The sequence below is a fragment of the Ammospiza caudacuta genome, chromosome 1 (assembly GCF_027887145.1).
Source record: "Ammospiza caudacuta isolate bAmmCau1 chromosome 1, bAmmCau1.pri, whole genome shotgun sequence".
Taxonomy (NCBI): domain Eukaryota; kingdom Metazoa; phylum Chordata; class Aves; order Passeriformes; family Passerellidae; genus Ammospiza; species Ammospiza caudacuta.
This window is the reverse complement of record NC_080593.1, coordinates 87,952,140-87,964,669: the sequence shown is the minus strand read 5'-3', so window position 1 is coordinate 87,964,669 and position 12,530 is coordinate 87,952,140. Positions and strand designations below refer to the sequence as shown.

The window sequence follows — 12,530 nt, the reverse complement described above, 5'->3', positions numbered from 1 at the left end:
CAGTTACTCATTCATGGTCTGCTTGTACCTCAGAGTAAAGGCAGTACTTCCATGGATCTCTGCACTCCAGTTTGCATATGGATGTATTCACACAGAGAAATCACAGCTGGGACCATTTTGAAACCAGGCTGAGTTAATATGGGGTTCTAGAAGTCAATCATGTGTGCTACACATGTTGAAGAATTATGTCATATCTCATCACCTTGTATATACATGAAACATCAAACTTTTATCAAAGCAGTGCTGAACTTAATTACATACCTGCAAGATTTATGACAATGGTTCAAGAAAAGGAATACTGCTTTTCTCTCTTTTTCTGCTTTGTTTCATCAGCCATTAAAAGCAGGTACTTCTCATTTTTAGGCCACAAATTTAAAATTATAAATTAAAACACAGCATATGCACATCTGAAAGTGAAGGGCTTTGACATTGTATCCCACAGCATTCTTCTGGACAAACTGGCTGCTCATGCACTGTTCACTGGGTAGAAAACTGACAGAATGGTTGGCTTAGAGAGCAGTAGTGCCTGGAGTTCAGTTCAGCTGGCAGATGAGCACTCTTAGGGTCCCCCAGGCTTCAATGTTGGGGCCACTCCTGTTTAATATTGTTATCAATGACCTGGATGAGGGGACTGAGGGCACCCTCAAGTCAGTTTGCAGGTGACTCCCAAGTTAGATGGGAGTGTTGATCTGCTGAAGGGCAACAAATCTCTTCAGGGGAATCTGGACAGGGAGGATCAATGGGACAAAGCCAGTTGTATGACAATCAGCAAGGTCCTGGTACTTGGGTCACAACAGCCCCATGCAGCGCTGGGGCAGAGCAGCTGGAAAACAGCCTGTCAGAAAAGGACCTGGGAGTGCTGGTCAACAGCAGCTGAACGTGAGCCAGCATGTGCCAGGTGGCCAAGAAGGCCAATGGCATCCTAGCCTGTATCAGGAACAGTGTGGACAGCAGCAGCAGGGAAGCTATTGTCTCTTTGTACTTGGCACTGGTGAGGCCTCCTCTTGAATCCTGTGTTTGGTTTTGGGCCCCTCACTTCAAGGAGGACATTGAGGTGCTGAAGAGTGTCCAGAGAAAGGCAACAAAGATGGTGCAGGGAGCTGGAGCACAAGCCTTATGAGGAGTGACTGAAGGAGCTGGGGTTCTTTAGCATGGAGAAAAGGAGGCACAGGGGAGCCTTCTCCCTACAACTCCTGAAAGGAAGCTGTAGCCAGGTGGGGGTTGTCCTCTTTTCCTGGTTAGCAAATGACAGGATGAGAGGAAATTACCCCAGGCTGCATCAAGGAAGGTTTAGGTCAGATATTAGGAAGAATTTTTTTCACCTAAGGGGTTATCAGGTTCTGGAACAGGCTACCCAGGGAAGTGGTGGAGTCACCATCTCCAGAGGTATTTAAAAGACATGCAGATGCAGCACTGAGGGACATGGTTTAGTGATGAACTTGGCGGTGCTGTGTTAATGGTTTGACTCAGTGGTCTTAAAACTCTTTTCCAATCAAAATGACTCTGTGATTCTATTATATTGATGACCTAAAAAGGGAACTAAATATAAAACCAGAAAGAAAAATCTCTTAAGGAGCTAAGAACAACTGCTTAATGAAAATAATTAAAAAAAAAAAAAAAGAAAGAGGAAAAACTGGGTATTTGGGTTAAGGTATTTGCAAGAGTTCATAAAATAATCCACTAAAGCACAGGTATGAGAATTCCTGTAAAACCTCTCATTATGCTCTTAACATATGCTCATTTAACTACATGCATCAGTTTTTTCAAGTCTTGTGTTGTTACTTAAGTTGTTTTATTACTTTGGAGCATTTAAATGATTGCCTAAGACTGCTTTACAGACAGAGAAGGGAATAGTTTGTTTCTCCTTTTTTTTAAATAATGAATTTACTAGCATTTTAGGAGATATAGGGCACTTTGAACTCATTGAGAATATCAGTGGGCTCAAAAAGCTGATGAAATATTAAGAATGACTGACAAAAGGAGTCACAGTGCTCACAGGTACATGAATATTATAATCATATTTATGCGTATGGCATTGTAAGGTTTACTGCTTTTAATTTAAAACAGAAAACCAACTGGCAGAATTTGCTGTTTGGAATTGCCCCTGCCTGCTTCCTTGCTATAAGAGATAATTTGGATTTTTTCTTTTCAACCCATTCTGATAACTGAAAGCAAAATCTGGCATCTTTTTCCTATTTCTGGCACCACCTTTCTCCCCAGCCCCCCACATTTTCTTATTTCACTTTTACCATATCAAGTCTCTCAGACAAGCTGAGTATGGAGGCAGTTGCTCCACAGAGGGAAGCTCGCTTTCAACCTCCATGTTTGAGACCACAACAATGGATCTCCTAACCTCAAAAACTCTCCTTGAGGCAAAGGAATGTTTTGCATCAAGAGAGAATGCCCCAGGAGCTTAGTGATGGCTTTGTGGGAAGAACAAGAAAGAATCATTTTTGTTCTATTTATTTGTAAAAAATACAGTATACATATTCAAGTATTTTTCATGAGCCTGAAGGGTAACAGATTTCATAGTATAATATCTGCTCAAGGGCTTTATTTTAATGTAACAACAGATGGTTTTGCTTTTAGTATAAAGCCTGTACTATTACTGACCTCGTCTTTCTCTTCAAAGGGATTACACTGATTAGATATCATTTTCTTCTCTAAATCAGACTGCTGCTTCCCAGAAGGAAGTGGAAAGATGGTCTTGCCCAAAGGAGTCTCTGAGTCGGAAGATATGGGGGTGGGTTTACTTAGCATGTGGGTGCAGGGAAAGGGCAATGACTCTGGCACCCCAGGAGGTAATGGAGTTCTTCAGTTTTCACTCTTCACTTTCCCATTACAATTAATTCTTCAAACAACCTTAGATTATATGAATACTTAAAAAATGCTTTTAAGAAATAAAAGGTATGTTGGACAAAGCAGGCATCAATGACAGCAACTCTAGGACCACTGAAAGCAGTGATGAAATGCTACCTTGATCTCAGCAGTGCAGGGATGTTGCAACCCCCTGGTAAGGCTACTCACCTCTCTTTTCATCTACAGTGGATACTGCCTGGATCAAAAGTGGGGCGTTGGACTCTGTGTACTCCACAAACACCAGCAGCAGCTTCAGTGCTGTCTTTACCACCAGGCGAAACTGGAAGAAAAGAGTGTGACTTGTCATTTTCCAAACTGCAGCATTCCCAGCTGTGGGAAGTGACACTGGGCAAGAGGCAAGCCCAGCAGTCCACATCTGGTAGTAACACACAAACAGAAGAGATTAAACTGTGACAGCACTGAAAAAATGGAAGGTAAACAGCTGGCTGAGAATTTAATTCACTGGACAGTGCTCTCCTAGAGAATCCCCAGCAGATAACAAATGCAAATGAAGTCTTAATACTGCCACAAGTAACAAAAGGGTGAACATGCCACCTCTGCATATCCCCAACATTGCTGCCCGAAGCTTGATGTATACAGAACTTATTGAGCTAACAAAGCATATATTTCTTTATTTTTCAACACATTTATTTCCTCCTTTTCCTCTGAGACTTTAATCCTGCCAAAATGCTGTATGATGGGATGATTTCCTCCTTATGCTTTCTTCTCTTCTTATAATGCTACTGTTTAACCCCTAAATTATTAAATAGATTGATATTCACTATTCAACACAACTTGGGAGGAAGTGTGTTTAATGTCCAACTATCCCACCCTGTCACAAAATGTGTGATTTACTGGAACTGAGCATTCTACCTGCAAATTTTCAAACTCAGGTTTTTGTACATCCTTAGGAGTGAGTGTTCATCAAAGACTCTGCATTGGTAAAATTCAATAGTCAAACTCTATCAGTTTCACTTCAGAGATCCCACTTCCAGGGAGGATCACTTGACTAAAAGAGCTGAGTAAGAATTTTTAGGGATAAGCAAGAATGATGACTTGGCATGATCAGGTATGCGAAAAAACAACTCTTTACTTGAGGGGAGGATGTTTTAATAGGCAGGGCTCTGCATACTAAGAGGGCTTTTACTGCAGGAAATGATACTGGTTCAAATTTGCTATTCTTTCAATCTCAATAATGGATTACCATACAGTTTCTGTCAATATTGACTAATTCCCATTTCCAAATTTTTTTTCAAGTCCTCTTAACACAAATCCTAAGAAGCAAAAAAATCATTATTAATAATTTCACAGATGTACACATGGTCACAAGACAGTGACTGTGTCTTCTAAAAAAGACTGCAAGTGCAACAGCTGTGGTCACACAGTCACTCATGGAGATATACTAGAGCTCACTTGAAGGTAATGAGCAAAAATGCAGCTTTGCTGCTGTTAACACACTGTTCAGTGTCAACAGTGATCCCAGACACTTGCCTAGTTTCTTGGGGTTTATCCACTCATCTAGAATTGAGCTTAATGCCCCCAATGGCACTACTAGCAATGCAAAATGTTCTGCTGTTGAATCTAGGCTTTTTCCAGGCTTTATGTGTTGTCAAATGGTTGAATTTTAGGCCTGACAGCCAGGAAATCCCAGTGACAAACCTGACCAGGTCCCTTAAGACCCTTGGTTAGTCTAATTAGCAGTTGTACTGCTGCAGTGATACTTCATAGATACATGAGGTAGTCAAGGGAAATTGAAACCTGATAACACAACACACTTCCCCACATTTGCACTGTACATCCATGTATTTGCCTGTCAGGCCAATACCATGGAGTTGCTGGTCTGCAGTGACATTTCTCTTAGGAATCAAGTTCAATTGTTTAAGAAACATATTGAAAGAATTTCCAAAAAGTCATCACTTTTTTGTGAAGTTGCTTTGTAAATAGGAGTTATACCAGATTACTATAAACTATTCTAGCATTAACATACTTCCCAGACAACCATTTACATACTACCTACTAATCAGATTAAGGTTTTTTATCCTTGAAAGGAGAGCTTGTATATTAATTTTGATGGTTCTTAAACTCTCAAGCCTCAGCCATGTGGTGACAACAGGATGAATTCTCACAAAAGCGATGCATGGCAAAGTTTCCATATGTCTCCATTTGAAAGCAATCAGTGGGGGACACACCAGGCTTTAGTCTATTTTTGCAAATCTTCCAGGAAGAAGAACCTTTGGCAGTACCTTTGCTCAGATTGTTGCCTGCAGGCCATGGCAGCTGCTGCAATGAGGAGCTGGTCCCTCTGCACCTGCCACGCTGCAAACCCTGAGCAGCCTCAGGGCAGCCCACTGCACTTGCACCAGACCAAGGCTCAAGCTGGCTGATTTCAGGTGCTATCTGCAGGTATCAGCTTCCTGTGCTTAACAAGCTAACAGATGGTTTGTAAGGAATAAATGACAGTCAGAAGCAGTCCTGGAGAAAAGGAGCGATTTGGAAAGCTACGTTTTGCTTACCATTTAGGTCCTAGAAGGACACTCTAAGTTCAGATTGTCAAACTGCAAATTTTCAGGCCTTATTCAGCTCCTCACAAAAGATTTAATCAGCCCTAGAAGTGGATGTGCTTTCCACTGAAGGTGCATACCATGGCTGCTTTCTTCTTGCACCACCACAAACACTAGCTTTGAGAAAACCTGCGTTTAAAACGATGTTGTTTCCTGCTTAACAGAAAATCGCATTTGGGAGCCCTGTGGGCACTTTTAAGCCTGCCTGCTGCTCTGGACACTTGGGCAAGGACAAAAGAAAACACTGCAGTCCTAGACTAAGCTGCACAATGCTTATGCTGAGGACTTACCTAGCTACCCATGACCCACACAGTCTTTGTGCTCATCCTGCAGTGCTTTTCTAAACTGCATTAACAGTGCTTCTTGACAGGAGCAGGCAGTCATTGAGCAGCTGCACTGCCCCAGGAAACTGAATTTTCAGCCAGCCAAAGCCCCTCTGAGACATCTGATAGCCTGTCACACCCAGACACAAAAACAGTCCAGAGCCTGACATACTCACACTTAAACCAGCTCTTATTATCCAATGTGGCACCAAGCAGTCTCTGAAAGGTTTGTTCAGGGATACCTGGTGGCAGGACCCATGCGAAGCACAAGGAATTTTTTTAATGTGGCCTCCTATATTCTGTCCAATCTGTTAAATGTTCCCTTTGTGACCACCTGTGGGCCTGAAGTTCCCATTTGTGAGTAACTATTTGACTGCCAAAGATCCTCACAGCTTCCTGTGTGAGTTCTAAAATGTGTTTGCAGGACATACCTTTTCAATTAATTATATAGCTAGATTGCAAATAAAATAACAATCTCAAAATTGGAAGATTGCTACAAAGGAAAAAACCAGCAGCTGTTCACTGATTTTCTTGCTTCCTTTTGCGAAGTCATGGGACTTTTTGCCAGTCACCATAATTTCATTTCACATGATTTACCCAGGTGGCACAGCAATGGGAGCAATAGAAACACATTTCATATTTCATTCACAAGCAGGTGAATCACTAATAATCTGAATCGCTGTTAAAAACTAAATGAAAACTTTTAAGACTGTTTGTGGGATTTTTTCCTGGTACTCATTTACTATTGAAGAGGGGAACAACTGATTTCTGAATCTGCTTCAATAGTCACAGTTTTGTTAAAACCCATGGGCCAATCACACTTCTACTTCAAATAGGACTAGAAAGGCAACAAAGAAATAGATATGCTAGTTCAAAATAAGTCCTGTTACTATCACTCTGCAAACATTGGTTGTTCTAACTAAATCCAAAATTCCATCTAAATATTTCTGCTTAATTAAAAACGAAGGCTCACTGAGACAATATGCATACTTGTGGGCTTGGTAAAATAATTTTTTAACAGTTCTAAGATTAAATCAGGATTCTTGAATATCCAAACAGTGAAGCATCAGAACTTCTATTAAGTGAGAAAATAAAGTTCATGTTGTATTTTTGTGTCATGTGCAAGCCAATTTATAGAGAGGAAATGATGCTAGCATCTTCTGGCTAAAGATAAGAACAAGCCAGCAACGCAAAAGGAAGAAGAAAAATTATAAACCTTTTCCCTCTGACTCGCTTTACCTTATACAGTGCAGTTTGGCAATCCCTTTCTCTTTTATCTTTTTATATTTAGACAATTACAGACTCAGACAGGGATACCACACAACAGCCTGCAAAACTCATGTCTCATGGAAGGGCTTATCACAGTTGTTAATCACTTGTCTGGAAAGGCTTTAACCTTTACAAGGAATGTTGTCACAAAGTTCATTGACTTAGAGACCAAAGCAATATTTGTAGAGTTCAGATTGAAACATTCCGGATTCAATTATTTTTCCTTTTAAAAAGGAAGAAAGTAAAAAGGAAATTGAATAAAAATATTTTACTTGGGGACATGTAGCTACTTCGGATTTACGCTATTCAAATTTAAAGGAGAAATAGGCATTGAATTTTTAAATAAATATTTACTACGGTCAAATCCTCTGAAACCTAATCCAAGTGCATACTTGGATTTACTGTAGGTCAGCTACTCATCCTTTTTGTAGGATACAGCCAGGCAGAGCTGCAGCTAAAGAAACACCCAGTACAACCAGTACAGCCTGGCTGGGAGAGGTGCACTGGGAAGCTGGAACCCCTCTCTCTCATGGGGTGCAAAGGTGCCCCCAACTTCAGGTCCAGTGCTGCAGGAAGAGCCCATTGGCATCCCACCATCATCTGCAATTCGACTCCATTTCATGTTTTGCAAGGAAATAAAATCACTTCTGTTCACAAAAGGAGGAAAGATCTTCCTGGAATTGAAAGTTTTATATATATATCTATATCTATAAATTAAATACATTATATATAAATATATATATATATATATAGTGTATCTATATAAAGCCACTATTTATTATAATAAGCAACAAATATGTAAAATAAATATTAATGTAATATGGTAATATTATGATAATATATTGTTTTCCTTTGTAATAATAAAAAAAGGAAATATAAATAGTGAGTTTGAGAGAATCTCAGAGTAATAATTTAAGTTGGAATGGCCCTGATAAGATTTTCCTTTTTATCTTAGGTGAAAAAATCCAGTTCCTTTCCTCATATAGCACGACGTGATCTGACCATCATGGTGAGCATCACTGCACTTGCTCAGTAGATAAATATCTATCTCATACTGAGGAGCCCAACACTGGACTCCTGAACTCCTGATGCTGCCTTATCAGCACCAAAGAGGGAGAGGCACTTCCTTCACCTCGGTGGCTGCGCTCCCCTCAGGCCATCCTGGGATGTGTTTGACCTTCATTCACACAAAGGCACACCATTAACGCCTGCTCCAATTAATATTCTCTTATTCAGAATAAATACACAGACTAAAATAGTGTGATGCTTAAAGAAACACGTGTAATTTTCCCAGCTTTTATGAAGAGAAGGGGTAAGGGCTTTAAACTGAAAGAGATCATAGTTATATACTAAGAAAAATTCTTCACTGTGAGGGTAGTGAGGCACTGAAACAGGTTGCCCAGAGAGGTTGTGAATGATCCATTCCTGGAAGTTTTCAGGGCCAGGTTTGATGGGGATTTGAGTAAACTGGTCTAGTGGAAGTAAACCCAATAGCAGAGGAGTTGGAACTATGTGATCTTTAAGGTTCCTTCCAACCCAAACCATTCTATTATGTGATTTTATGACATCCCACTATTTTTTTAATTAATATTAAATTTTCTGAAATCTCTGCAACAATGTTATTTCAGTATTTCACATGCTCCCATATTTACGTAAAAGAATGCCTCTGCTGCATCCAACATCTTAGTGAACCTTTCCCACATCTGCACTGCAGAAAGCCAACCAAGAGCTCCAGCACTGAGTGCATAAGCAGGAAGAGCCACCTCTGTCTCAGAAGCATGCAGGGCTGGCTAAACATTGGAAAGAGCTTTAACAGCTACAGCAGGAGCTTTGGAAATATGAGTGCTTACATAACCCAGACAAAATTGGGGCTTGAGGTGCCAAACAAGCAAGGGGAAAGACATTAGAGGGTAAAACATTTGAAGCTCCCTAATCCTAGGATTTGCGAATGCCTTACAGAACATAGAAACAACTCAAATTCTTTCTAGTCTCTCTCTTGTCCAAAACTGACATTTGAGTCCAATTACTTCAGTCCAAAAACAGGTGACAAGTCTATTTAGTAATTCAGTTCCTTTTTACTCATAGTTCCTGAAGGCAGGAATGATCAAAAGAATGAGATCCTTCTGTGTCACCTATGCCAAGAATTTCCAATCACCCTTATTTTCCATCAGAACTTCAAAGCGGCATCTTTAAAGATGGAAAATTAGAAATTCAAATGACCTAAAGAATACCAAACAAAACTTTGTAAATGAGTGTAATCTTCCTTTACCAGAAGGAAGAAAGAATTCATATGTGCTAGGGCCCTGAAAGCTGCTTGATGGATCACAATGAACAGGGGCCAATTCCCATGCTTGCTTTTCAGAGATGCAGCATCTGCCCAAGTCACAGGGTGTGCACAGCACAGGGAGGATCACAAAGCTGGGAGGCAACAGTTAAATACAGTGTGCACAAAGCATGTGAATAACCCACATTCTAGGTATTGAATACTGTGAACACCTAGGCATTTTATATCATTAGGGATTTAACTATTAAACAATCTGTGTTTCTGTGGGCTGGTTTACCGATAGAACAAATAAGAATGCATGAGATGCCATATCTATATTTTAAGCAATATTTATAAGTTTTATATTAAAACAATGCCAGATTGCATTTTAATATTCAGCCACTTTTGCTCAAATCTTCAAAGAGGGATGCTTAAATAAGGCAAACGAACTGTTGCTAAGGGCTTTGCTAGCTCAGGACTGAAGCTGTGAAGGGAATTAGATTGAGTTGAAAACCCCTACAAGCTTAGATGCAAGATGCTCCAAAACCATCAGTTAAACAACAGTCATTTTATTCTGAATGTTCCTTTCTTTTCCTCCACAGAATGTGTAATGTTAGGAATGGCAGAGAAATACATGCATTTACTATTCTGAAAATGAAATTTCTCAAAACTTTGCAAACATACTGGGTAATGATTACATGTTCTGCACACTGTAACATATGTGGTGTGTATCTGTCATTTATCTGTGGTGAGACTTCTGACATGAAGAGAAAGACGGTCATTAAAAAGAAATTCATCTGGCCTACCAACAAAACACAGGGATGAGCAAATAGTGATTAGTGAATGGTCAACAAGGGAAAAAAAAGAGGCTCATGCCTGGAAATTACAATGTACACCATCAATCATGGTCCAGAAGAAGGGGGAAATACAAAAAAAACCATCTGTGCACAGAAGTAGGCAACTCATAGAACAAATCCAAGCCTACAGCAGGTCAAAGTGGCACTCAGGTGAATACATGCAGTTCTGATGGGAGCTTTGAAAGAATATGTTTGGGGTAGAAATCAGCCCTGTGTTAAGTCACTCCTAATGAACTACCGATGTAGCTGCATTTCTCTTGCACCAATTGCCACATCAGACAGACATTGTTTGAATAAACCCGAGGCTGCAGTGTTTGGAACAAGACGTGAGATGCTACAGGGTTTTTTTGGGTATTCCCCTCTCCTCCTTTTGGACTATAAATGACAATCTTGAAGAGATGAGGAAGTGATTTTCTGCTCCCATAAAGTAGACTAAAATGACTTTTTTTTGTTTTTGTTCTATGACAGGATAAATGAAAGACCATTCACAGCTCTCCAGGACAACACACAAAGTGAGAGGAATCTCATTGTGCTTTTCCCCCCTACAACCAGGCCAATCCCCCAGTGTATCCCACAAGAACTATTCATTGTGTAAAAATCACATGTAATTATTGAGCTAGAAAGGAGGACAGGGTAGGACTTGGAGATTATAGGACATAAAAGGATTAAACTTCTTTACCCTCAGGTGACTTCTGAGCTGGTGTCCTTGCACCTTTGTCAGGGGCCCAACCACAGGCCTATTAGGTGTTACACAGTTTTAAATGCCTTTCTATTTGGCTTTTTCAGATATTGCTGAAACAAAAGGGTTTGGTTTCAATTAAAGTTTTAGTTTTTTCCATTGCAAAACACAAACCAAAAAAATTACACTGGAAATTTGCCATCAGCCTGTGTCCAGACTAGGAATTATGCTTCGCTTGTAAAGATTTACACTCAGATTTAATTTTCTTTCTCTCTTTAAATAGTGCAGTTTCATTGTATCATCTGTTGATTCTTTTATTAACCATTCCCAAACACTGGGACCTTTTAGGACTCTAGGAAAAGAAACACTATCAGTACCTCTAGCCCTGTCTTCTCTGGATAAAGATTGTGATTGAATTATCTTAAATAAGGTATAAAACACTTAGCTTGAGAGAAACCACAGTAACATGAGAACCAATTTCTGGTTAGACTCATGCTTGTGTGTAACATGCTATCAAACATGATAAGGAACAGACCTCTTTATTCTCTTTTTGTCTTCTACAAACATGAACCTTATTTATGTCTAGCCTCAGTTTTCTAGCATTTTCCTGTTATGGATCATAGAGCAAGATGGTCTAGTAAAGTCTTTTCCTTTCATTAGATAGCAATATCTCTGTTGGGTACATGCTAAACTAGCTTTATGCAAAAGCAACAGCAACAATATATTATGATATGAATAATGTCATTCTAACACAACTTAGCATCTGGAAACATACTGCCTGACTAGGCCATTTTTTGGTAGTTCCAGCAAATCCATGACCCTAAAGTCTGTAACTCACAGTCAGACAGTTTCTTTAGGAACTAGTCATACATCTATTAAATAAAATGCATGCTTCTGATCAGCAGAATAAATTAAAGATTGAACACTACCCTGATGATATGTTCAGCAATAGATGCAATAATGACATTTCATATTTTGGTAACAGTAAGGTAAGTAGATAATAAACAACAAGATTTGAAGCCATGCAGCATCAGAATTCTGTATTAGAAATGATTTTGAAAATTGAAATGGATCACAAGAATGGGTTTTGTGCGCCTGCATAGGGGAAATATGATTAAGGCCATTTGGCATGTCTTTTTTTTTTTTTTTTTTTTATGACTGAGGAGTTACATGCAGAGCTTTCCCACCAGCCCCCTAAATTGATGCATGATTTTAGCCTTGAACTGTGCTGTCCTCAGCAGATGGTCATTGGGCTGAACCTCTGGCAACCGGAAAGGTTTGAGAGATTGGCAGTTTCAGCAACTTCTTTTCCTTGGGCAGGGCCAAGTTGATATTTCCTTAACTGTGTTACAAAAAAAATGGGAGAGGAAAAGAGTTTTTATAAACTTAATTGCAGATAGGACTTTATGTTCACTGCCTACTCTGAAATCCCTTTCATATCACACTCCTTTAGCATTTGTTATACTGCTGAATGACATCTCTGTTTGACAAAACATGTGATACAATACAAAGTCATCTTACTCAAGACAAAAGGCAATTAATTTTAAAGAGAGAAGGGATTCAATAACCTATTACTAAGGTATCTCATGCAAAGCATGTAAGCACCTGAAAGTCATCTACAATTAATCAAGTAATGCAACAGTTCTGTGATGCATGCTGTGTTTGATCACATTTTATATCCAGAAAAGCTGAAGTACTGTACATTTAAAAGGCAAACAG

General features: G+C 39.5%; 1 protein-coding gene across 2 annotated transcripts in view; it reads right to left on the bottom strand.

Moving 5' to 3' along the window:
- Positions 1-12,530, bottom strand: part of FHOD3 (formin homology 2 domain containing 3) — a 376,458-nt gene that overhangs the window by 121,998 nt on the left and 241,930 nt on the right. For both annotated transcript variants that reach the window (XM_058806162.1, XM_058806153.1), the window contains exon 7: positions 3,028-3,139. In XM_058806162.1, the coding sequence (XP_058662145.1) occupies positions 3,028-3,139 (112 nt within the window). The remainder of the gene's footprint in view (positions 1-3,027; positions 3,140-12,530) is intronic.